This window comes from Falco rusticolus, chromosome 5, assembly GCF_015220075.1.
Source record: "Falco rusticolus isolate bFalRus1 chromosome 5, bFalRus1.pri, whole genome shotgun sequence".
Taxonomy (NCBI): domain Eukaryota; kingdom Metazoa; phylum Chordata; class Aves; order Falconiformes; family Falconidae; genus Falco; species Falco rusticolus.
Window position 1 is genome coordinate 85,690,471 of NC_051191.1, and position 26,781 is coordinate 85,717,251.

Sequence of the window (26,781 nt, forward strand, 5' to 3'; positions counted from 1 at the left end):
ATTTTTTGTACTAGGCAATATTGCTGCCTCGTACAATAGCTAGAAGACTTGAGAGGAAGGAGAATAACAGAAGATATCAATTCTCACAGCAGTTAAGTATATAAAATATTTACTAGTCAGAGACTGAGACAGCAAGGATAAAGCTACAAAGCAGGATCTAGACACATCATCTTTATCACAGCCCCATTGCCTCTTCCCCGCCACCATCAGAGAGAGGGAAGAAGTGGCCAGGAGAGCCCTGCTTAGAACCTATCACTATGTAGCACGCATTCAAAATATTTTCCTATAAAATTAGGAGAAATAAAACCCCAGCTCTAATTTCCAACCTTACAGCTAAAGTATTTCTCTGCACGAGCCAGATGTCCTAACTCTGCCTCATGCAAGCAAAAGTTTAAAGTCTCTTGAAGTCTGCCTTGCGAATAAAGGTTACCAGGTTTTTATTGAGCAGAAACAGGAACGGGTGACCATCACCACAGTTACTTATTAACTTACAGTATGAAGGAAAAACATAAAAGTGAACCTGAGAACAACACTAAAAACACAACAGGTAATAAAACGAACAGCCGCACACATGGTAAAGCAAAACCAACAAGCCCCGCATTGCAAATGAGGTATGGGATGGTCTATCCCAGCTGCGGAACATCCCTCCCTCTTTCGCTTTCCTGAAGCTAGGCATCTACATGAGAATAAAGGCTTTTCTTTTCCAAAAGTCCCTGTGTGGGAAGACTGGTACCACACAGCCTCTGGCAGGCAGAGGCGGTGGCAGCGGCCTTGCACAGAGGTGCAGGCCCAGCACCAGGCCTGACCCTCTGCCACAGCCGCCTTCTGCCGGACACCGGGGAAGGGCCGCGGCGGGGCAGAACACCCCGTGACAGGCTGCTCTGCGGGGGCCAGCGACGGGGCTGGCAGGGGACACCTGGAGCTTCTCAGGGAGAGCAGGAGAGGGCCCCTCCGAGGAGCCACGGGGAGGGTGCCACAGAGGGGCGCAGCGAGATGCCCGGCACCGGGCGGCGTCGGGCGCATGAGGAGCGGGATTGCTACCGGGGGCAGGTCCGCGGGGGCCACAGGGAGGCCTGCGTACCCCTCGGGAGGCGATGCGGGCCCGTGCGGGGCCGCAGCGGCCCCTCACCTTCCCCACCACGCCGTACCTGAGGCCGCCTCCATCGCGGCGTTACCGGTTTCCAGGCAACCGGCCGCGCGGCGCGCAGAGCGCTCCGGGAGCTGCGGCGGGGGCGGGGCGAGGGGCGGGGCGAGGGGCGGGGGCTCCGCCGGGCAGCGGCGGGGCGGCGGCTGAACGGCGGGGCTGGGGCGAACCACCGTTCCGCTACAAGCCGCAGGGGCTGCCGGCTGGGGGTGGCGGGGGGGGTTTCTCCAGGTGAATCTCTTTTGGTCACCGTTGCGGTCTCCTCAAAATCAGCGGGAAAGTAAAGCGGCTTCGGCAGCTTTCTGCCCGCAGCGCGCCGCAGGTGCCGCAGGTGCCGCGGCCGGTTGCGGCGTGTTTCCCCGGGCGGCGGCGCTCAGGCGGAACGTGCCTGTGTCCGTGCCCCCACGTACACCTGCGGGCGCGGTTTTTATATAAACCCACTCTTTAAAGCCGTTTCTGAAGCTGGCGGCCGGCGCGCTGTCCGGCTTGGCGGCGCAGGGAGGCGCACCTGCCGGCAGGGCGGGCGGGGGCGGCGGCGGGGGGAGGGGACTGCGGCCGGCGGCCCTGGGACAGGTGCCACCGGATGGGGAGGGCCCGTGGGCGCGGTGGGGTGGCCCGGCGCGACGGCCCCGGGCGGGCGGAGGAGGCCGCGCCATGGCCCCGCTCGGGCGCTGCCGGTGGGCGCTGCTGCTGGCCTGGCTGCCGGCCGGTGAGTGTGGGCCGCCCTGGGACGCCCCTGTGGCACACGGGGGCCGCGGCCCAGGAGGCGCCCGGGGGTTGTGCCCGGGTTAACGTGGTGCGGCGAGGGGAAGGGGCGGCCTGGGCCGGGCGGGCGTTGTTCCCCCCCTTGGAGCCCTTCCCTGGCCGGGGGGCGCGGGGCTTTGCCGAGCTCGGCGCGGAGGCCGTGCGAGCGGAGCTGGGCTGCCCCAGGGGCGCGGCTCGCCGCTCTCCCAGGAGGAAGCGGCCGCTGCTTCCTGGCGGCCTCCAGCATGGCTCCCGTGCGGCCAGCGGGGGCCTGACCGAGCGGGGGCGGCGAACTGGGGGGGCTCGTCACATGCACCCACCCCGGCCTTTGCTGCTGGCTCAGCAGCCCCAGCCTCTTCGGGGATCTGGTGTAGCCGCAGTGCTTCCATACCCGCTGGATACGCGCTTGTATGGAGGGCAGGAGCTCACCTCCGTGTCCACCAGCGGCCTCCAGCAAGCAGAGCCCTTTCTGCCAAGTTTTCTGGCCTCCTGTGGAAAATACAGTGATCGTTTTGCCTCTTGGATGCTTGGGTCTTTCCTGATGATTTAGCTCTAAGCACCAGAGTTCAGTTTTTCACACAGATTCCGTGTCCACCAGCGGCCTCCAGCAAGCAGAGCCCTTTCTGCCAAGCTTTGCGGGTTGCCTGATGGTTTCTGACCTCCTGTAGGAAATACAGTGATCGTTTTGCCTCTTGGATGCTTGGGTCTTTCCTGATGATTTAGCTTTAAACACCAAAGTTCAGTTTTTCATAGAGAACCAGTAAAAGCAGCAAAAAAATACGGAGGTATGCTTGTTGAGTGTCTTGCTTGCCAGCTGCATTCCTGCAGGACATTCTGGCCAGAACTTGGCCTCGCTGGCTCTGAAGGTTAGTGTCTTCAATGTGAAGCTGCCTTCAGTGAGGTAGCCATGCCTCACTAGGTTGGTAGTGTCCAGATTTTTTCTTCCAGACCAGGATAAGGACAGCAACATGCAACGGAGTAATGCAGTCCAAGTTTAAGAACTAGACTTAATTTCGCAACTTCTCAGTTTTCTTGGGGGAGGTTAGTATGAAACATCAGGTGTGCAGAGCTAGCCAACTGTCCTCTGGTGAGAACAGTAGGGTTTTAACTTCTTTAGAAAATATGGAACTTACCTTTCACTCTGACTCTTTTGCAGAACAAAGGTACGAGAAAGGATCCCTTTCATAAAAAGCTTTGGTTTCTGTTAGTGAAAAGCACGTAGTGACTTTGAGTATTTTATTCTTGCCAGAAAGATACTGCTGTAGGAAACCCATGGAAAATCTGGTGTTTCCATGAGCCTCAACAGGTCAAAATTCATATGGGAGTTCATTTAATAGACAAAGAGATCAAGGTTTTGACAAGATTGAGAGTTCGGATTTTGGGTTGGTTTCTTCTGATTTCCTGCGGTAAGAGCCTGTGGGTCAGCTTTTTCACAAGTACAGTGCTCTTAAATAAGAGCAACTGTAAGTACCTGTCACCAGTCTGGACTTTACAGCATTGTAAAGATGACAGATCCTTGGTTTTCCTAGAGGTTTGTACAGCTGCTGGTATTTCTGTGTGTAAGTGCATGTGTGTATATTTCATTTTTCAGAAGAGCCTTGCATTCAGAGTTTGCCCTGGTCCTTTCTGTACTTGTGTGGTATTTTTAAGACAGATGAGTTCGCTCTGCCTGTGCTTTGGGTTAGCTGACTGGGAGCCCATTTCAAACCAGAAACTGGGCAAGTACTGCGGAATTACTTGTTGAGACAGCGTTGCACCTCTGCAGCATGTTTTCCACTGGGTAGAAACCGAGTGAGCTCATATTTGACTGGAACATACTGTGGAGGTGCAGCCTCAGAGGACACTGAAAGAATGATGCTTGCAGTTTTGATCCAGATGTTACTACGTGGTCCCTTGTTCCCTTGCTGTCATCCTGAAAACATGGAGAGGGAAAGTCTTTAAGTACACAATAAAATTGAGTGTTGGTTCATGGCAACCCTTTAAGTTGGTACCTTCCAAGCCTCCCCCTTCTTTGCCTCCTTTCCTGCTGTCATGCTCCCTGGCTTAGAAGCAACTAGCGCACTGGAACACTCGCTCTGTTCTCTGAGGTGTATTCCAGATCAAGCATCCCACACTTGCTCTGCACTGTTTGTATTCCCTTATCAAAGGCCATTGGTGATAACTTCACTATTGTTAATGACAAACACAACTTACTGTATTATCAAAGTTTGAATAAGATAGACGTGTCTGGAGTGTGGCTGAAATAAAGCATAGCTTGTGAGAAACCTCGTAAAACTTTCCTCAGTGGATGCAGCTGCTTGGATAGAAAATGCTGTGGAGGTTGTTACAGATGCTTCAAAACATACATAACAATAGCTTCACTAAAAAGGGAAAAAAAGGGGGTAATTGATGTGTGTTGTTTCAAAGTGGCAATACACAGGTGTTTAACTATGATGCTACAGCCCTGTAGTTGTATTGTCTTAATCCTGGTCACCCCTACATAACATTTTGATGACCATCTTAGGGAGACCTTGATAAAACTCATTTGGTGTTTATAGGAATGGATGGCACTGCAGAACGTTTCTGGTTACAATGACAAGCCAAGGCCGTCCCATCCTGTGCGCTTCTGGGCCCAGCAAATTATCTCCCTCAGCTTGGAGGGACAGTTTTCCCCTGCAGAAGGAGAACACAGAGTGATGTGCTACATAATGGCTACTAATAGTTGCTTTGGAGAAAATAATTTGGTCCATACGGCAGGCCGATGTGTCTGGCTTAAGCTGCCTTCTGTCAGAGAGAGGTGGACTCACGTTCTTACCAGGGTTTGTAACTCTCCATGGCTTCAGCAGAGGGGCTGGTGAGGTCCACAGGTGCAGGTCCTGGATGAAGCTGAGGGAGATGTACTTCAGTTGTTGGTCTGGTGCAGAGTGAAGGTTGCGATGCGAAGTCTGTTCCTGCAGGCTGACTGCCTTCCGTGTTCTCATTTGCAGGTTGCCTCTCCCTCCTGGTGACAGTGCAGGATATTGAGCGTTATACCACTTTATTCGCCACTGTTGTCCTTAAATGTGACTATAGCACCTCAGCTCAGCTGCAGGACGTGGTGGTGACCTGGCGCTTCAAATCCTTCTGCAAGGACCCCATCTTTGACTACTACTCAGTCTGTAAGTGTCAGGCTTGTCCACTAAGGATTACCTCTTCAAATGGAAAGGAGGGGGAAGGTGTTCTTGCTGGGTAATACAGGCTTTTGACCTCTTCCTGCCCACAAACCAGGTCGGGTGGTGGTATTTCCCTGCGCTCCAAGAAAAAATAGGTCACGTCTGTGATTTCCTTTGTAAAGTCAAGGCTTGATGATGTGATGTTGTAGAAATCCCAGCCAAAGCAGCTAATTTGTCCTCCTTGTCATCAACTCAGAGGAGAAAGGCTCAGCCATGTTTGACACATCAGTCTTGGCAGCCCCATCTTAGTCTTCAGCATGTTTGAAAGCAAAGGCCCTGTGTCAAATGGACTTCATGATACCACGGGGGGTCCCATGGTTGGAGCTAGATACCTGTGACCAGGTGTTACTGATTTTAGGAAGTAGAAGAAATGTGCATTTTGGAGGGTAGAAAGACTTGCAAGTAGTAACATTTGGTATGAGTGGCAGCACTTCATGTGCTAACTCGCCACACTCCCCAGTTCTGGTGTGTGCAGCCTTAATTCAGGAGTGTCTAAGATGTTCTTAAGATAGTATGTGAACTGCATCCTGGGGTGCATCAAACACAGTATAACCAGCCAGTCAAAAGAGGTGATGATCCCACTGAATTTAGCGATGGTGCAGCCTCACCGTGAATATTCTATGTAGTTCTGGACCCCACAATTTGAGAAGGACATGCAGGTATGTGAATGCATCCAGAGGAGGGCAACAAAGCTGGCGAAAGGGCTGAAAGTCATGTCCTGTGAGGAGTGGCTGAGGACTTTGAGTTTGTCTAGTGTGGCAAAAAGGAAGCTGAGAGGCAACCTCATGCCTCTCGACAGCTTCCTGAGGAAGGGAAGTGGAGAGGGAGGTGCTGATCTCTTCTCCCTGGTATCCAGTGACAGGACACATCGAAGTGGTTAAAAGCTGCACCAGTGCAGGTTCAGACTTGACATTAGGAAATAATACTTTACCGAGAGTGTAGTCAGACACTGGAACAGGCTTCCTAGAGCGGTGGTCGATGCCCCGTGCCTGATGGTGTCTAAGAGGCATTTGGACAATGCCCTTAATAATATGCTTTAGCTTTTGGTGAGCCGTGAAGTGGTCAGGCGGTTGGACAAGATGATCCTTGTAGGTCTCTTCCAACTGAAATATTCCATTCCATTTTCTATAAACCCTGCAGTATGTTTAAGATGGCCAGCCTTACCTTAACTGCACGCTTAAGACTGAGTTTCAGGTGGGAAGCCTGGACTTGTTTGGTGTCTTGTTGCCCAAACTCCCCTTATGCAGTCTGGATGGGTTGAGTAGGCATGTTACCAAGTGCTCTACAGCCAAGTCCACAAGCAGCTGGGTCTGGGGCTCTGCTGATCCTAACATATTGTGAGTGCTTTGAGCCCAGGCTCAAGCTAATAGCCCCAGCAGGGACGGAAAGCATGAAGGTCACTGTGTTTGCTTAGTTTGGTCTGCTCTTCATGATTCATTGTAGATACAGCAATGGAGGAGCCTTTGACAAGCTTTGTCCTCTCCTGTCTTCACTGCAAGCCCGCTATAGACAATGCTGACTGTATCAGTTACCTCCCCAAATCTCATTTCCCAAATACCTTTCAATTAATTGTTAGTTTATATTGCGAGTCTGTCATAAGAGTATTGCACAGAAATTGCCTCTAGTCCTCCATTAATTGTTAGGTGTCTCTACACATAATCCTTAGGTGGAATCAGTTGATGGATTCTTTTCTGTCTTTATGAGCCCCACAACAGCTAATGGGATACAGGAGGGAAGGGGAGGTAATCCCTACAGCAGTTCATGTATGTCTGGAGATTTTGTTTGGAAAATAATCAGACTTTTGTTTTAGTTCCGGTACTCCTGGGAGTTTTATGACTTTTTTTCCTTATAGTTTATCTTCATACTGGGTGCTACCCTCCAGCCTACCACCATTAGCTTCTTTCTACTGTTGTTCTTTCAGTTGTGAGTACAGGAGGCATCTCCTCTGCAGCTCCTACGTTCTCAACATTTCTGCCATTCCTGTGGCTCTACCTCTGTTTGCTTTTGAGTACTCCAGATCAACTTGGCTTTGCTGGTTTGAAGCCATGCTTTGTATTACTAAACCAAAGCAAATGCATATGTGCATTCAAGGGTTTCTCCGCTGTTCACTGGGCGATAGAAGTTGGTTCTTTGAAATAACTTTTGGCATCCTATTGGATGATGTGTGTTTGTAGCATACCAGGCTGGTTTAGCTCTTGGCCAGGACCCGTCTGACGACTGCAACGACAGCCAGCGAAAAGTGCGCATTGTCATCCAGAAATACGGGCAGAAGGAGCCTGTGCTGGGTATTGACTACCAACAACGAAAGATCACCATTCAGAACCGTAAGTGACTTGACCTCCCACACAGGCAGTGAACTCAGTAACTATCCTGTATCTGGGCCTACTAAGTGTGAAAAGAAGCAGAAACATGACTGATGTCATCTGTAGCTCACGTATTCTGTGAGATGGCAATGGAGTAAGAGCTCTGAAGGGCCCTGGCCCCAGCTGGCCTGAGGGTGTTGGAGGCATTACAAGCTAAGGGTGAGCTGAAGATGCCTGAGCATTTTGCTGAGGAGCACAACAGCAAGCTGAGGAGCCCGGAGGCTAGAAAGCGGTTCTTTCTTCTAAGAAGTATTGCATAATTGTCCAGGTATATAATATGCTCCCTCCCTGCTTTCCCTGAAGCAGTATTATTCGCTCCTGCCAGAGTAGTTATTGGGATAGCTGGCCTAATGGGGACAATGAGCTGTGTTCCAAAACCAGTAGGGTTGGCAGTTGGCAGCAGCCAGTATCTGTTAACATGCATCACCCGGCAGCACGCTGATTATTTCACTCCACACAGAACTAGTCCCACTTCGGAGTAGCATTGCCTTCTAGCAACACGAAGAAAAAAGGGACTGGCAGTTAATGCTGTTTACGGGAGTTCTCAATGGACCGAAATGGGATGGTTTGACAGTGATGGCTACGCTTGGGAAGAGGGGAGATGCAGTACTGTGTGTCACCTGCAGGCAGAGGGCCCTCTTAGTGTCTGTCAGTCCCAAATAATCCACTGACCTCTCAGTCCTCCTCCCGCAGGGGCAGACCTTGTCATCAGTGAGGTCATGTGGTGGGACCATGGCGTGTACTACTGCACTGTGGAAGCTCCAGGAGATACCTCAGGTGATGCGGACAAAGAAGTTAAGCTGATTGTTCTCCGTAAGTGCCTGTAGTTTGTTGCCTGGGTGGGAGATACCTCCTCTTGTTCTCTTCTTCCCTACGCCGACACGTCTCCAGCAGTGGAGAGGTGCTTAGTAACTTACTATGCCTAGGTACATCAGGATCCTCTTTCTCTCTCTGTTTTTCCCATAGATTGGCTCACAGTACTCCTTATCATTCTCGGTGGCCTCCTCCTCCTTCTGCTGATTGGAGTATGCTGGTGCCAGTGCTGCCCCCAGTACTGCTGCTGTCACATCCCATGTGTCTGCTGCCCAACCCGGTGCTGCTGTAATGAGGAAGGTGAGGTTCAAGCAAACGTGCGTCCATTCATGGCTTCTGTCAAGACAAAAGCTTGACTGGGACCTTCCTGAGCTCCACTTTCTCCCTCTGATTCACTGTCTATATAGACTGAGACATTTCTTTGGCCAATGTGACCTCCTTGACCAGCTTATCTGAGCTTAGAGGAGGAAAGCTAGGATACATGGAGCCCATCTTGCTCCCCTATGTCTTACTTGCAGAACTTCCTCCTCACTCACACCTTGCAACAAACTTCTGTCATGTCATCCAGGGCACGATCCCTTGTATGAGTAGCTCAGGACGTTTCTTCCCTGTCTTGTGGTTCATGTGCATGTGCACGTGAGAAAGGTAAGCCAGTGCTTTGGTACTACTCTCCAAACTGGCCTAACCTTCAAATGTGTTGCTCTGGGAGGTAATTATGTAAAAATTGGAATTTTCTCTCTTCATGTTATTTCTGAGCTGCTCCTTCCACAAGAAAAAGGGTTTGTTTTTCTTTGGGGAAGGAAGTGATGAGAAAGAAAAGAGAAACATGGTCTCTCTTGGTGGTCAACCCTGCAAATGCATTCTGAGGTTTTGAGGGTCAAGAGAAACTTTGTGTTGTTTTTAGCAGTAATGACAATTCTGCAGCCAGACCCTGTTCTCGTAATAAGGCCACGTTGGTGTTTTAGCTGCTAAAGTCATACATACAACTTCTGTGTTACTTAGTAGTAACACAAGGTGGACTAGTTCCCCTGCAGCTTACACAACCTGACAAAAACAAAACGCAATGAATACATTTATTTATCACTGAATCACGAGATTCTTCCCCAGATGCTGCAAGGAGAGGATTTATGAACAAGGAGTTGTTGTTTCTGGTTTCCCTTTACCTACAAAAGAGCTATTTGGTTTACCCACAAAAGAGCTGTTTGGTACCTTGGGTGTCAGTAAATTGTGCGAGTTTTAAATCTAAGCTTAATTTGCTTAGCCCTTGCAAAGAGTGAACAGAGCATCACTCTTACTGCTAAAACCAAAACAGTTTCAGGGGGCTTTACAGGCTGTCAAATAAAATGCATGGTGTTGAGGAGGCTATGGAAATTTGGCAGAAAAATTAGTTTCCATGAAGGGAGAGAGAGGTGATGGAGATAAAAGGCTCACACCTCCAGGCTTCCTAGTTCTCATCAAAAAAGGGATTCAGAATATGTGTGAGCTCGTTTTTTTGGTTTTCTGTGCTGTAGGAGATGATGGCACACTCCAGACTGCTGCTGTTGTCTTTCCTGCCTCCTGTTGAGGATAGGTAGGGGGGATTCTTGCAAGGTTGCCAAAACCTCTCCCTGCTCATGAGAGAAGGTACAGACAAATCCAGCCTCCTGGACTAGCTGCTGCATTCTGTGGCTGTAATTTCCATCCTAGCTGCTTGCCCTTTTTATCCCCTTTGCAAGGGATCCTTGTGCCCGCTCCCCTCCTCTGGTGCACCTTCTCTTAATTTCATCCTGCCTGACTTCTTTCCACTCCAAGAAATGAACTGGAGGCCTTAAAAGCCACAAGATAGATACAGGGGGCATCTTCAAAAACAGTCCTGAGGAATAATAGTTCCATCTGGCTGAAGAGAAGGCAGAAATCCTCAGCGGTGTTACGAGTTGAAGTGCGAGCCGAGTACTGGTGATTTCTTCCCAATTATCGGCCACTAGAGGGCAGCACAGACCGGCTGAACAGCCCTAGACGCCGTCGAGGCAAGGTAATTCTGGGTGTTTGCAGTCAGGTCATTAACTAACATGATTTTGAACCTAGCAATAAAAGAAGTGCATTGTTTGAGTAATTCAGAATTGGTGTACAGAAATATTAAACATGCCCCAGCAGCAAGCCAATTACATTCCCCGTGGAAAGCTCTGAGAAAAGCCTACCAGGGTAAATAAACATATGACTTCCTTCTGTTCCTATTAGGTCCTTTTTTACTGTGGACTTCTTCCACTAATGAATTGGTGCAAAATAGGATATACTTGCACCTGGGTCTGACTAGGTTGGAAAATATATATATATTTTTTATAATTGGATAGTTGGCCCAGCAGCTGGAAAGTCTGTCAAAGGTGAAGAACAGCCTTTCTCAGCAGAGAGTAAGTGGAGGGAACAACATGAAATTCTGACAAATTTTTAATTTTTTTATAGCAGGTATGAGTTTTGGCATAAGGGTGAATCTGACCTTCCTCAGATAAATATGTTCACTTTAAAAAGGGATCTGTAACTTTATTTCCATTTTTCAGGTAGGGAACCAGTGTATATATTGGGTTCAAAATGGAGGGCAAAGTATCTGGGGAAGGAAGTCCAAGGATAATTCTCATTTGTTCAGCTGCAGGGAGAGATCAGAGAATTATAGGGACAGAGGATGCCCTTGGTCCTAGTGACTTCCTTCATACCCTAAGTAGGTATGCCCAGAGCTGCTGAGCCTTTCACTCCTCAGGCAAAGACTGTGGACAAAACTCAGGGACATGCACTTAAATTCTAGGACATTCTCAAGGGGATAACTGGAGGAATGGGAGAGGAGGAGATAAGGCCTTTCCCTTCTTTTTACCCTTTTTCATTTTCCTCTTCCTCTAAGTTTGAAACATAAACTGGAGGAAAATTGCTTTGGAAAAAAATTTAACGAAGCAAGTTGGACATAAAATGCTTGAGAGTTGCTACCTCTGGCCACACAGCTTTGAAGGAAAATCAGAGTATCGGGGTTAAAACCCCTGAAGTTTCTAGCTTTGTAGTTCACTCTGGTTGGAGCCAGGCTGGGGAGGAGGAGGAGGAGGAGGAGGAGGGAGTGTGGCGTGGAATTGCATGAACTGTGGGGATAAGGAAGGATGTGCTGAGAGGCATGGTCAGTCCCTGTTTTGCTGCAAGTGGTGCTCTTGTAAATTCAGTGAAACAGCTATAGGAGAACATGTTTTAATAACTGGCGTGCTACCCAAAATGGAGAGCTGAGTCCCAAAGAGCGTGCAGTCTAAATGCTGTCTGCTGCAGATGAGCCCAGGGGACAGAATTAATTGGAGCTTAGCTGTATCCTGGTTTCTTAAAGAAGCAAAGCTTATGCAGTCAACCTGTCTGCCTATCCCCTATCTCTTTTTCCCTCCAATAGCTTTTAATTTCATCAGCCAACTTCAGTCAGATTTATCAGAGGGGTAAAAGTCTCAAAGGCAATTACATTCCTGTCTCCTGAACTGTACAGCCAGGGATGTTCTGTTCATGCCTGACCCGAGAAGAGGCTGCAGTAAAAGCCTGCTGCTTCTGAAACTCCAGAGAAACCATGTAAAGGGAATTCTGCAAAGGCCCTGTTGCAGAAAAGCCTAACCCAGTAATGACAAACCATGCAGTGTCAGACTTGGTAAGGGCTGGGGCTTGCAAAATTTACTTGCTTGTATCCTTAAGTTTTGATCGTCTGTGGTAGAAGCAGGTTTCCATAAGATGCTTTTAGGTACTTCCAAAAAAGAAGCAGCAATGAGCAATGGTTTTGAAGACAGGGATGGTGAGGTTGTCTCTGTAGAGGTGGCGTGATGGAAACATTGAAAAAAGTGAAGTGGAATTGGAGCCTGGCCCCACAAAGGAGGGGTCTGGAATTAGCAGTGGTGGAAAAATAGTGAGGGGGAGAAATTTCCACTGAGTTTGCTCTTTTGGCACATTGGACATTGCTGCTGAGGACAGGAACTTCAGTTTGTTCACCAGTTTGACCACGCTGCTCTAAGGGATTTAATTTTAGCAGTCATGCTGAGGTAAATTATAGAGAGAGAGGCAAGAGTGGTTGAAGGACTAGAAAGGGAGAAGCTAGACAGTGTATCTCTGAGTGCCCTGTTTGTGGAACAGAGAGGAAATGGTGGATTATGGTGTGGAAAATATGATCTGGACAGAGCCTACATGAAGGTGGCAAAAAGAAGGTCTTGTTTAGCTGTAAATCAAAGCCAAAACAGGAAAGGACCAATGATGAGCTGGAAGAGTTTAAAGAGTGAAAAAATAGTGTAGTATGTCTTGCTGTATGAAACATTTTCCCCCCTTTCTGCAACTGTACTCATAACGACAGGGCAGGTGGAAGTCTTGCGTTTGGTTATGTGCTGTGTACTTAATCATGGTGCCATTTGTTTCCAGTTGCTGGAACTGTACTGAGTGTCAGGCAGTAACCCTTTTCTTCTGTTTGAGGTATCTTTTTGAAGCTGTACAACTTCATATTGGAATTTCCTGTGCTCTGTTTTGTTTTTGTCACAGAGTGGAGACAGCTTTTCATTCTGTGAATTTCCTATATCTGATCACATCCAAAGGCTACAGTCTATCAAGTAAAACAGTACGTGGTCTGCAAGCTGTGCTTCCCAGAATAGATGCTGTAAGCTTTCTTCTTCTTTTACAGTACTGGAACGGCATCGGTTCATGAAGCAGGCTCAGGCACTTGCACCTTGGATGTCACCCAACATGTTCTATGGAGGTGGCGACAGGAACTCGCAACTTTCCTCTTACCAGCTGAACCCTCTACTGCAACAAGGTGAGACCATGGGCATAGTTTCAGAGGGAAATCAGAAAGAGAGACAGGTAAAGGAGAGGTTCAGCAGTGAGACTTTAGCCTCTCTACTACAGAAGAAAGAAAGATGTTCCTAGCATGACAGCTCTGCTGCATCTACAATGTACTATAGACTTGCCTGGGTGGATAAATACAGTCTATCCATCTTAAGTGCCTTGCTAGGCTCCGTGCTGGGTGCAGTGGTTTAATGCTAACTAAGGTATATCTGTGCTACACCCCAGCAACTGCAGGGTAAATATACCCAGCTTATCTTGCTTCATGTGGTAGAGGAGGGTACTGTCTCTTTGTTCTGCTGTGTTGGTCACGGTCAACTCCTTATAGCCAAAATTGACAGGACAAGTGAGTTGCAATTTGTTTTGAGTTCTTATCAAATGTCTAGTCTTCAAATGATTAAGGGCAAACTGCCTTCTGTGCCATAGATCTAGCCTGCATGCAGCAAGAAATTAAGGACTCCTAATAAACGAGGAAGAATTTTCCAGTTGTTCTGCCCCAGAATTGCTTGTATTAGTGATATCTATTTGTAACTTTGTTGGGGGAGGGAAGATTAAATTTCTGAAGTCCTAGAGAAATAAGTAATAACTTATTACCAGTAATGTTATTTAATTGCTCAAGGAAGATAGGGGAATTTAACATAATAACTTCTCAAATAAATATAGCATATTTTTCATCTGATACTAGCTTTTCATCACTATATGGCAGTCACAGATTTACTGTGTGTCTGATGAGTCTTTAACTGTTGTTTGAAGAAATTGTTTGCAAACATCTTAAATGCTAGATTCATACACTTTTTTAGCCCGCTAGTTAATTCTACAGGTACCATTTTTTTCCTAGCCAGGGCACAACTTTTCCTTAGGAAGAGCTGGTGACTGAGCCACCGTGATTTAAGACAGAATATACTGAGTCTTCTCAGGGAAATCCATGTGCGTGCTGGCAGAAAATGGGCAAGTTCCTCGGGCAGTATCTTAGCCTGTGTTTTCACAGTGCTTGAATCTCCTGTGCTTAAGTTTCCTTTAAATTTATTTCAGGTCAGCTTTTCAGAGGTGTTGGGTAGGGGAGACCTCTAAGGTCATCTAGTCCTACCTCTTGCTCAGAGCAGGACTGTCACCAACCTCAGTCACATTAGCTGTAGCTTTGTCCAGCCGAATCTTGGAAATTTGCAAGGGTGGAGATTCCATGATTTCTTTGGGTAACTGTTCCAGAGCTGGACCAGTCTCCTAGCAAAGAAACTTCTCCATTTGCTACTTATATCTATATGTGTGTGTGTGTGCATGTGTACATGTATATAATTTTTTTTCTTTTGCGGTATTGCTTCATACTTATTTCAGTTCAAAGAGATATAAGAGGAACCACTATGAAATTCCTCTGATTTTTTTTTTAAATAAAATTTGGTATCAATGCTGTAGGAAAAAAATGTTCCTCTTTTTAAATACATAAACTGTATTTCCAGGTGTGCTGGATGCTTACCTCTCTGCTGTGCAAAACACAGATCATGCTGCAACTTTGCTTCCTTACTAAAAAACACTAAAAAAAGTTACTAAAAAATAATAAAACTTACTAAATAATACTACTTACTAAAAAATTTACTGCTCTTTGCACCTTACCTCATGTGACCTGGATGTGCTGGTTGTGGTGCTTGAGACTTGTGCAGCTCTTGTAGCGAGGAGGAGCAGGAGAAGAAAGGTCCCAAAGGGACTCCGCCAGGATCATTAGTGCAGAAGGGCTCGCTCTTTATTCTTTCCCCTTGAATTGCTGCATCTCCTGTGCTTTTATCCTTAGATGTGTCTCTGCAGAACAGTCTTCCACTTGTGCAGCCCCAGGCTCAGCTTTCCCCTAACAAGGGTGTTTTGGACTATCTGGAATCTGAAATCCAAAATCTTAACATGCCACAGCTCCAGCCACCCCCCCACCAGCGGCAGGCTGCCCAGCCCAGCTTGCTGTCCTCCCTGGGCTCCGAGATCGTGTCACCTCCTCTTGCTGATCATGTCTCCTCCATGCATGGGAGCAGCAACTCCTCACGGCCACAGAGAGCGGCCCGCACCCCCAGATACTGGGATTCTGCAGCTGAGGAAAGGAGGGAAAACCGGAGGTGGCCCTTGCCTTCCGGTGAGGATTCTCATTCTAGCTACAGTCGGGACAGGCAGCGAGAGGACCATTCTCAGAGGCAGAGGACAGGCGGCTACAATGGGAGGCCCCAGCACTCCAGACGGGATGTGTCACCACCACGCCAGGCTGAGAGGGGCAAGAGCAGTAGCAGCAGCTGCAGCTTCTATCCAGAGGAGGCCAAGGAGCGCTCCAGCCACCGTCGTGACTGGAGACAGGAGCCCGCAGGAAGGCGAGACTACCAGCACCATACCAGCAGGAGCAACAGCTCAGGTCAGCGGCGGCACAGCTACTCTCCCCCTTCTCGCCGGGGGTCGTGTAGCTCCTCAGAAGAGCAAGTCCGTCTCCCAGCGACAAACCGCAGGCGGCGGCACCGGTCTCGGGAATGGCCGGAAGATAAGCCCCCCAGTTACCGCTCATTAGAAATCATCCCAGGTCAGGAGAAGAAGCAAAAAGGCAGCGTGGGGCCACGATCGGTGAGTCAGCCGCCTTTTTGCTTTCCCATCCGAGGCAAGAGGTGGGTTTTGGGGTGTGAGAGTGAACGTTTGTTACTTTCTGCAGCCTGTTGTCTTTCAAACGGAGGGCAAGGAGCGCCGGGTGCCCTGTGCAGCTTGGTTGTGAAAAGGCTGCCGAGTTCCCTGCCTTCAGACAAGTTGCGTGGCCATAGTGAGTTCAGGGACCAAGTGAGCAGTCAGACAAAGCAGGTCCCGTCACATCCCACACCAGGTGACATACTATACCTTCTCACTCCTGTCCCCACCTAGAGGCATTTGGGGCTCTATGTATGTGTTGGTGTTAAAGTAGCTGTTCTCCTGGCATTGCCTGGGGAAAAAGCACTTCCAGAGTGCAGGCAGCAATACTGGGCAACCCTCTGCAACCCTCTCTTGTGTTGGTTTACTTCTGATTTCTTTTAACACGTGCATGATTATCCTATTATCATTCTCCAGCATTTACTTTTTATAGTATCTTGGTGAGATTTTTAAGATTGTTCATATGGGAAAGCATTCAGGTAAGATGCCTAAAACTACATGAAATGGGCTTTACGATCATGGGTGGCTATAGCGGTGAGAAATGTGTGGTCCTCCAGGCTGGGTGGAAGAGGATGGCTCGCTTGTTGGGACTCCTGAGAACGGAATGTGCATTATATGGGCAGTGAACAGCTATTGGTCACAGCTCATCTTGTCAGTTTACGCTGGGACTAGATTTCAGGTAGCAACCTAAGTGTGAAAATCTTCATATCGCAATTGCTAGTCTCCAAGCTAGACAGCATATTCCCCTTAAAAAATGAAGTTTTTCTAAAATAAAAAAAATGTCGTGTCCCTTACCATATACCAGGTGGGAGTCTTCCCAAAAGGCCGTATTTTGCACATTATCGTTTTCCCTTCCAACTTTTGGAAGGAAGTGCCATTCTAGTTCCAGCTGGGATGGATGTATGTATGTGTGAATGGTTTCATTATGGTGCTCAGAGCAGGAAGGAAGGCACAAGATTTCCATTCATCTTTCCTTGTTCCTGAATCTTCTGTTTTCTCTTGCAGGACAGAGGAAGTTCCCACAGTGCAAGAAGCATAGTCATTTAATGCCAGTACTGAAAGAACTAAGAATCCCACTGGACTCCTCTTAGCTTTTCTGCTATGTAGGTTGGGATGCCTGCTTTTAATCAAACAGACAACCAGCAAAAAAATAGATGAAGCAGCTTCCCTTTGGACTTCCAACTCTGAAGAATCTATCTCTAGTCCTCATGAAAGCAATATATAACCCATTTTTATTCTTGCTGTGATGTGGAAACTTAGGTTTGCAATGGGCTGTGGTCCGTTGGAAACATTCTATTGGAAACAGCAGATTTTTTCAGTAAATGGTATCTTCCCAAGCCTTTAAAGAGAGGTACCAGTTGTCTTTGTTAGGTGCCTTGTTACTGCAAGGAGCCTACTCTGTAGAATACTGGTCCTTTGCACACCAGTTACTGAATAAGGGCTCCAGTGATCACAGAACTGTAAAGTCACAGGACAGTAGAATAATAGAGGTTGGAAGAGGCCTCTGGAGGTCATCTGATCTGGTCTCCTGGGAGTCTGGTATGGGAGGCATGGCATCTCCTTTGTAAGGCCCACTGTTGGGCTTCAGAATGTGTAATGTTTGCTGCTTCTGCCTGGCTGCTCTGCATAGTTGGGGCAGTTGCTTCCTTTTGTCCCCAGTAAGCCTCTCTCCCAAACAGAAGGACCATGCTGTTGGAAGGATGTTTGACTGCTTTAAAAAAGACTCACTAGCACATCTGCAAATTGCCAGCTTGTCTGCCCTATATTGACTGAAACAACCTGCCCTACTTTAAGCTTAGACCTTAGTGCCTTAAAAAATAGTTGTTCCTAGTTTTTAACTCAGACTTGAATTTATTTGTAAACTTGAAGGGCTAGATTTACCAAGGTTTGGCCATCCCTACAGGGACTGAGCAAGGTATGACTTCAGTCCCTCACACTGTGGACCAGAACTTCCTTCAACACTGGGAAGCATGGCCTTGGTGGATATATCTTTCCTAAGCCGTGTGTGCTTTTTCATGCATTTTATATTCTCCCTTTGCTCTCTGTGCCATGCATCGTATACACGGGGTGGGACAAAGGGCTCTGAAGAAGTCTCACAGTCACTGTTTTTACTACTGTCCTTGGTCTTTACCCTGACACTTACCAACTCTGAATATGTGGTCCATCTGATCTGTAGCTAGATTGCAGGGTTTTCTCATCTCTCACCTTGCAGCTAGGACACAGAATTTCTTTATGCTCTGAAGCCAGTTGCAAAGGAGGAAAACTTGCCGTTTCTCCTTGGTCTGATTCATCTACTCTTTTCATTTAAAATGTGCTGGAAAAAGAAAGGTTCTCTGGATGCTGGATGCTTCCGTGGGAAAATAGCTTGCCAAAGGCACTTCTTGGATTCAAGAGACTCAACTGTTGGCAAGGAGCTTTTGAAGCATCTTGTGAATTATTTTGTAACCCAGAGGCACTAGAGATTTGCCAGTATCAATGACTGCATTGCCTAGCTTATTTGCCAGCCAGTGCCACACGGGACACTTGCTACTATTTGTTCTTTAATGTCCTAATTACTGATGTCCTTACACTTTCCGTTGGAAGACTGACTTGGAGAGGCTTTCAATTTGCCCACCTCCTTCTTTTCTTTGGACAATGATGGGATAGCAAATGCTCCTAACTGGATATCTGATGAGGTTGCTGGTTGACCAAAGGCTACTACAGAGAGTGCTCATTTTCCTACAGTTCCTTGGCTGATGGTGCTTATTTCTAATTCCTGTGTATGGAGATGAAGCAGCAGGACCCACTGGCTTCTCTGGTTGACTTCATTTCAGAACTAAATGCCTACTTTTTGAAGACACAGGGGCTGTTCACCAGCAGTTGATGGCTAGCACAAAAAAGAGATATAAGTGCTAAAAGACTAACTCCAAAGTCAGGAAGGCTCTATTAAGTGTAGTCCTTGTCTCCATGAGAACACAAACGGTGAAAACTGTGAGCTGACCCATGAGTTACGTCTGAAATATAGAGAATTAAGTGTGTTCGCAGAACTTGCAAAGCCAGTATCACTCTTGAATCTGGTTCTCAGCCACTGGCTGTGAATAGTTTTTATTCTTATGTAATGATATTATGAGGATTTTATGCACCCCCTCTTCTATGATAGACTAGTATTTCTATTAGTTAAGAGGAGTTTATGGTGACTGCAATGACAGAAAATAATATGGGGCTGCTTCTTTGAAAACTAGCATCCTGTTTTGACTTTAGCATTCCCCTCTGGTGACTTATAGCAGATACCCAGGGCCCTGCAGGTTCTACCCTCAGAGGCTGAATTGGTGGTTTGGAATTTGACTTGACTCCTCATGCTTCCAGTAGGTCCATACATCATGCAGGACAACTTCTTCCTATCCTCTCAACCCAGCCCAAATGTCTGGGTTTCAGGGAAGGGCTGCTCCTTTCTCTGTCAAGAATAGAGGCTATTGAGACATCAGATGAGATCCCAAGATGGTAGCATGGGCAAGAATTCCCTTTCCTTCACATTCAAGTGTGTATAAGCCAACATTCAGCAAGTTTCCCCAAGAGTAAGAACCCCCTCACACAGCAAGAAAACCCAGCTGACTGTGTAACAGTAGCAGCTGTTGAAGCTTGCCGCTGTAGGATGCGCACGCTAACTGCAGAGGCTGTGCTTTTTTTATCTAAATCCTATGAAGAAGCCTTCCGTCTTTATTTGTTACTCTAGTCCCCGCAATTGAGCTAGGGTGACTAATTGTAGATTGCGTGAACACAATTTGTGCTGTGTGAAGTCTGAAGAGTTTTATCTTTATCATACTTGAGTTCCTCTTCAGTCACTTTTGTTCATATTTACAGAAACATTAAACAAAGCTCTTCAGGGAAAATTGATTGTATCTTGGTCTTAATTCTGTCACATCTTAAATTGTGACAGAAGAAGATTATGTTATCCAGCAGGGAAGCAGAAATGGTACCAGGTTTACTGGTCCACAGACCACTGCAGTTCATAAAACACCAATTGGTGTGCTGTGAAATAATGACAAAGGAAATCTATACATGCATGCTTTACAACTGCAAGCAGACAGAAAAGTCGGAAGGAAATAGGTTCTGCTTTGAATGCATATTTCTATTTTTAATTGGCTAGAAATTGGCAAGAAAGCCATTGTGACAGCACTGCACAATACTAGGTGGACTCTTTTTTTTCCAGTAAGATCACAGGGTCTTTGACTTTTTAAAAGAGAGAGGGAATTGAGCAGCTCAAATACTGCACACTGAAAGAAATAACAGTAGGAAATAGCCTAACCTCATTCTTTCTAAGCTGCAGTTTATTCATGCTTAATTTTTCAGCCATTCCAAAGAGCTGATGTTTATATGAGCCCATTTGCGATGAAAAAGGTTAAATATGTTTCACATACAGGAGTTACTGCCCTTCTAGACTTCTGTTCTTTCTGTCATGTAGTTGAAGGAATATACCTTACCCTCAAGAATTAATTTTCTGTCTCAGATAAAGTGCTGTGATAGCCACTGGAGTTACCCTAATTTAAAATAATAATGTAATGAGTAAGTGACCATGCCACATAGGGTAGATAAGGACACCCATGCTACTCCTGTCAGCTGCTTTCCACCTCCAACCAGAGATTCATAAGAGAGATAAAAAAATCATGTAATTTTTCTTTGATAACTTGTGATAACTGGCTTTCTTGCTTATTTGCAGAGCGCCCTGCCATTCCAGAATGCCATTCCAGGAATGGAGGGCACGAGCTGCTTCTTGTGCAATCATTGATCTGGTCTTGGCAAGTGCCTGTTTGGCAGTAGAAAGTGCTGAAATGCCCAGTTGCTATCTCTGGGATTGTATTCATGATAGCACTAGCTAAAGTTAGGCAAACTTCAGGGTGGGAGAAGCTACCTGTGTGATAACAACCACAATGCAAAGCTGTTCAGCAGTCCGTATTACTACATAGGGTAGCCAAGTCCCCTACGTGTAACTACCTCCAGCAGCACTGGTTAAAACACCCACTTAATGTGGTTAGAGCCTTCCATTTGTCGACCTGACATAGGAGAGGATGACACTTGAGGTTATATTAAATTAACCCCCACAAGTAATGACTGCTTGTTGCTATTTCTGCTAAGTTTAATGCCTATAATGTGCCTTCTGCATATTATTCCAACTGTAAAAGCAGATGGTAAATGTGTAGATTCTCTTCAATGACTGTCAAATGTATAATTAAAATATAAGAGAACTTTCAACCAGTGGCTCTTGTGTGTTCTTCCTAGATCGTAAATTGCTTTTTAGTGTTTGTGCTAGAAATGGAACTGAAAATTCTCTGTTCTTCTGGAATTAACCTTCTTATACATTAGTAAGAATTTTCTGTTGTTATTTTTTGAGCAAAAATGCAAAATGGTTTGCTTGCACGGGAGATTTGTTGTTGTTGTTCTTATTTTGGGAGACGTTTTTCTAAGAAAGAAGATAATTTGATTAAATACTCACCCAGAGAGTGGAGAAACGTCTGGGAAACCATTGGCAGCCCTCTTTAATGATGTGACCCACCACAGCAATTGGTGACTTGGCTGCCATGTCTGTGAAACAAGAACACTTACTGTTTGGTTCTAAAGTACTTTGAGCTCTGTGAGAAAGTAAGTCTTCTAGAAATTGTGTTTGGTTGATAAATGAAGATACTGATTGAGCTTTTCACACTTTCCACATGTGACAGTCACCTCATGAATAAGCAGCTGACATAAGAATGGAGGTCTGTTGGGTCTCACACAGAAGGCTTCATTTATGCCTTTAAGTCCTCCCCATTCCCCCTTAGCTAACACCCTTTGTAGCTCGGTGTTGCAGCCTTCCTGTCTCTTCCCCTTGCTGCTCAGTGGCTGTGTGTGCCAAATACAGATGGTTGGCCTGACTGAAGACCCAACAGGCGCTTGGAACTCGACCCATGGGAAAACACACCCTACAGCGGCAATGCAACCACTTTCTAACTGGGACCAAGTCCCCAGGGAGCCTGGGGAGAGGTTATCATAGAATCATAGAATGGTTTGGGTCTCATCTACCCTGCCCTGAGCAGGGACGTCTTTCACTAGATCAGGTTGCTCAAGCCCCATCCAGCCTGCCCTTCGACACTTCCAACGATAGGGTGTCCACACTTCTCTGGGCAACCTGTTCCAGCGTCTCACCACCTGCATTGTGAAGAATTCTTCCTTATATCCAATCTAAATCTGTCCTCTTTCAGTTTAAAACTGTTTACCCTTGTCCTGTCACTACAGGCCTTGGGGAAAAAAGTCTTTGTCTTCCTCATCAGCCCCATCAAGTATTGAAAGGCTGCAATATGGTCTCCCTGGAGCCTTCTCCCCTCTAGGCTGAACAATCCCAATTCCTCCAGCCTCTCTTCACAGGAGAGGTGTTCTAGCCCTCTCATCATTTTTCGTGGCCCTCTGGACCTGCTGTAACAGGTCCATGTCTTTCTTGTGCTGGGGTACCCGAAGCTGGATGTTTTCCCTGGGTAATTTTTGACAGCTGGCTCAGATGTATGCCCATCTTGTCAGCCTGTGCAAAAAAGACTTGGGCATGAGAAAAGAACAAATGTGAGGGGTGCACACTTACCCTTGTGCACCATTTGGTTAATGCATCTGATGGAAACGGAGGGCAAAATATCAATGGGCATAATAGCTGCAAGTTAGTTCCAACTGTTAGAGCAGTGAGGTTATGGCACAGGCCTTCTCACAGGAACAAGGGGAGTGAAACTCAGCCCAGCTCTAGCTGTTGTTAATGTGGAATACGGTCAACTTATGAAAGGGGCCTCTATGACATGATTGTCTGCAAAGGTAGGGGACTCAGTGACCCAGGAGCTGCCTTCCACGTCTCTTAGGCTCAGGTCAGACTGACCCTCCATTACCAAATCTCAATAACAGGTCCAGAGTCCTCCACAGCTTCTTGCCTGTCCCACTGAGCTGGATGTGCTTGCAAAAGAGCAAGTGGGGAAACAAAGACAGACCTTTGACCCCTTGCTATCGCTATATTAGCTCTGCATAAATGCCGCTGCCTCAGATGAGCATCTACCTCAGCTTCAGCCTGAGAAAGAGAGAGAAAGCAGGACAGGTAAGAGCTGAACTCTCTGTTCTGGGTGGTATGGACTTCATGACTGGTGTATCTAGGACACAGAGAAGTGAGTGGAGGTGGTCTGCTATTTTGCCCCATGTCTTACTGCAAGCCAAAGTGTGAGCTCTTCTCACGCTCCATAGCCAGGAATATTGCTGAAATGGAGGAGGCTGGGAGTGCTTGAGGTGACCTGGACTGAAGCTGAGTTATGGATGCTCCATAAGACACTCATAGGAGGGTCAAGTCCATGGTAGGGATTGTAGAGTTTCAGTCTTGGAAGACACATAAGCTTTTCCCAGCTGCCTTCACCACAGAGACTACAGGCTCTAAAGCAGCTAAGATCACCTCTATGCTCTTGGGAAGCAAATTCATACCTTCTGTCTACAGAGGGAGAAACTGCCTCTAGGATTAAAAATCAAGGTAGAGTGGTAACGGAGCAACTGCTGCTGGTCAGCAAATGTCTAGTTGAATGGAGTGGTAGCTTTTGGAGGTAACCTGTGCACAGAAAGAAATAAAAATGGATGCAAATTTCCTTACTGTGGGATAAGGAGTATTGACTTGTAGTTACCCGGCACAGGACTTAGCAAAGCATTCACATGTAATAGACATGCAGCATTTTTTGCCATTGCAATTCCTAACATTGCGATATCTTCTTCATGTTGCTCTGAGTGATGCAGCCCTCTAATTCAGGGCATAAATCAATTTTAACTTCTAAACATCTTTTTAAGTGCAGTGTGTTTGAAAAGCTTGTTTAGATGAAATGTCATCTTTTCAATGTACCAAGTACCACATTTCCCAGAGTTCCTCCAATTCTGACATTTTTAATAGACAAAGGCAGTTGGATGAAGCTAAGGTTTGCACTTACTCCCTTTTCAGAACTTGTTCTGCCTGGGCTACTATCTGCTTCATTAATCCCACTGTGGAAAAGACAAGAGAACCTAGTTGGGTAGTTGGGTCTTTCCTCAACTACAGTAAGACAAAATACTCAAGATCACCATGTCACTAAGGTGATCAATGTATGTGATGCACTCACTAGCACAATGTTCTTTAGAGCAATTTACCATAAAAAAATCAAACAAAAAATTCAAACAAAAAAATCCCACAGTATGCATTTTTCCATTGTATTTATGTGTGGAGAAAACCTATTCTGACCTCTGCCAGTTTTAGCAGTTCACTCATGTGCTGAAACAAGGAATTTTAGCTCTCGTATAAAAGTAGCTTTAACTGTCACATATTTCTTGGAGCTCTGAAAGCTATCATTCACTGTGGATATTAGTGATTATACAAATAAATGGACACTTCCATTTTTATACTCTTTTTCCTCACTTCTCCAGAGGAAATTCACCGTGATCTTTCCTGTTCTTTTCATTTATTGGTTAGGTTTGTTGCTGCTGGTGGTTAACGGACATGTTTTATTTCTCTGAAAACAAACAAAACATTGTATGCTGATTCCAGCAGGTCTCTTGGTGTAGAAGGCAGAACTGGTACTGCAAACCATGCTGCAATCCAGGGCATTGGTGATAGTTCTGATTCTGCTACTTGGCACCACTCTCCCTGGTAAGTCTGAAAAGCTTTTCTGTCTTTTCTGCCTGAGACAAGGCTCACCTCTACAGGTTCTCACTTGTATTAGAGAAGTCTAACCCATCTATAAGGCAGGAGCGAAGCCAAATATTGTAAGGCCACGAATATATAGTGTTGGGCAGCGTGAAACAAGCTGATAGGAGGCTGGCATGAAAATTGTCTGTACCTAGTGCAAAATACTCTGCCATGTAAGGCCTATGACCTAGATGCCCAAAAATGAGTGATGAGCTGCTGGATGCTGCTAGAGCAAAATCTGGGTGAGGCTTTGAATCTCAGAATTTCAAGTTTCTTCCCACTCTGCCTGGGGGAAGATATCAGAGATACAAGTGACCGGAGAAGCCTCATGTTTTTTTGCCACCTCTTTTTCAGAAGTGCACTCAAAGTCCATCTTTGAGAAAGATCGTCGTGACTGGTTGGTCATCCCCGATGCAATTGCAGCTTACATCTATGAAACTGTGAACAAGATGTCCCCTAAAGTCGGTCAGTTCTTGGCGGATGCTGCCCAGACTCCAGTAGTTGTTGTGACCAGGTATGGAAAGATCCTCTGTGCTAACGCTGCAATAGCCATGGGTGGAACGGGAGAGGGAGGAGCGGGAGAGAGAACAATTAATCAAGTATCTGCGTAGGGACACCCAATGGGAAGTGAATCAGCAACCAAAGCCTTATGTGACTACAATGTAAGCGAGGTGCTGGAAGGTGGGGTGGGACGATATGGTTTCACATGGAAGTGAAAGCTCTTCCCAGCAATGCACTCTGAACACAATGCTCATGGGGTTAGCAGCTACTGCTCCTTATACATGGTGGGCCAGCACCCCTGCAAGGGTGCTGCCGTACTGGAACAAGTTTCCTCCCAAAGGGAAATGCATGATGACCCTAGAGATACAGTTTCATGGCAAACACGTAACGCACGCCTATTGCTGTCTTCTGAGGAAAGGCCCTCCAGGACTGTTGAGGAGCTCTGCACTCAGTGACAGGCAGTGTGATAATTACAGCAGATGGAGATCACCCTCTCGTATTTGTGTGTCTTACCACTGTCGTCTCCTGCAGGAACTTCCTCATCAGAGAAACAACTAAACTCAGTATACTGGCTGAACAGCTGATGGAAAAAATAAAGAACCTGTGGTACACAAAAGTCCTAGGCTACTAGCCAGATGGAGACAAGTCAGTGTTTCCTGATGGGAGCTGGTAACACCCTGCAGTGTCCTCTCTCCCCCTGCCCTTACTACGGACCAAGATCAGTCAATAAGACAGAATCGATGCTCCTCTTAATGCCGCTAGAGGGAACCCAGCTTCAAAGACCAAGGGATGGAAGGCATCTGCTGAAGTCTCCCCTGAAAAAAAACCCCCGCGGCTGGGCATGGGGAAGGCAATGATATTGTAGAGCTCTTCTGTAGCCGAATCCCGAAAATTAATTCCTCCTGAATGGCTTGGCCGTTGCCCTTCTAATAAAAAAAAATGTTGGTTGTTACACTTCCTTAAGTTTCCTGTTTGTACTGACTGTTAGAAAATCCCATTCACCTTGGCATCCCACTCTGCTGAGAATGTAGCTGTGATTCACAAGAAGCTGTGGGCCGTGCTAACAAACCCTGGTGTTCAGGCACTTTTAACTAAGCTCAGGTTCTTCCTGGGGGGAGGGGGAACTATCTGAGCATCTTTCAGGTAGCCACAACATGGCAACCGTAACTTCACATCAGGAAAGACCATGAAATTGAAGTCCTTCTGATTATGCTCCTTGGTTAGGTAAGAAACAAGCAGGTACACCTGTATCAAGTGTCTGAAGATTCCAGATCATTTGGGAAAACAAGTGCCAGTAAACTAAACTTCACACCAATCTGAGCAGGACTGCAAAAGCATGTTTCAACAGCCAACAGTGAGGCTACTCAGCCTTTCCAAAGGAGAAATGAGGGGAAAATTTCTCACCATCTTCAGGATGGAGGGTGACCAGTTTATGAGAGAGGCACCTATGCCCAGGATTGTCCACGAAGACCTGGCAGGTCCCTGTCAGCCCTGTGTAACTTCCTCATCTCAGATGTCCACACTGGATAAAGAAATCCATCTGCTTTACCATTAGGCCAGCAGAAACAAGCAGGCAATTTTTCTGAAATCACAACAGGAGACTGCAGCAGAGGCTAAACCAAAACCTGCTAGCCTGAGATCCAGGAGTCGTGTACATAGGCAAAGCTACTGCTCAGGAGGGACAGCATGACTACAACTGGCAAAAGGAGATTTGCCTAATAACTGCAAAGCAACGCTACTGTCTTTTAAGGTGCACCTCCATTTGCCTTCCCCTCATTGGGGTCTTAAACCTAAAATTTTGTTCTGCTTCAGCATTACTCTTAACATTCTTCGGGGCTTGACAGCACCAGTAATGGCCCTCACCTGGGTTCCTCATCCACAGGCCCAAGAAGCCACAGCTAAGCT

At 46.7% G+C, this 26,781-nt stretch overlaps 2 protein-coding genes across 2 annotated transcripts; both read left to right on the forward strand.

Annotated features, from left to right (window-relative positions):
• Positions 1-1,745: 1,745 nt before the first annotated feature.
• On the forward strand, positions 1,746-20,930 carry ILDR1 (immunoglobulin like domain containing receptor 1). The gene is made up of 8 exons (XM_037389137.1): positions 1,746-1,853; positions 4,855-5,025; positions 7,254-7,403; positions 8,136-8,255; positions 8,409-8,555; positions 12,904-13,035; positions 14,848-15,647; positions 16,707-20,930. The coding sequence occupies exons 1-8, from the start codon at positions 1,799-1,801 to the stop codon at positions 16,746-16,748; spliced, it is 1,617 nt and encodes a 538-aa protein (XP_037245034.1). The 5' UTR covers positions 1,746-1,798; the 3' UTR covers positions 16,749-20,930.
• A 1,836-nt stretch (positions 20,931-22,766) lies between these two features.
• On the forward strand, positions 22,767-25,834 carry LOC119149160 (apovitellenin-1). Its single transcript, XM_037390142.1, has 4 exons — positions 22,767-22,779; positions 24,238-24,336; positions 24,730-24,889; positions 25,408-25,834. The coding sequence occupies exons 2-4, from the start codon at positions 24,276-24,278 to the stop codon at positions 25,505-25,507; spliced, it is 321 nt and encodes a 106-aa protein (XP_037246039.1). The 5' UTR covers positions 22,767-22,779; positions 24,238-24,275; the 3' UTR covers positions 25,508-25,834.
• The last annotated feature ends 947 nt before the right edge of the window (positions 25,835-26,781 follow it).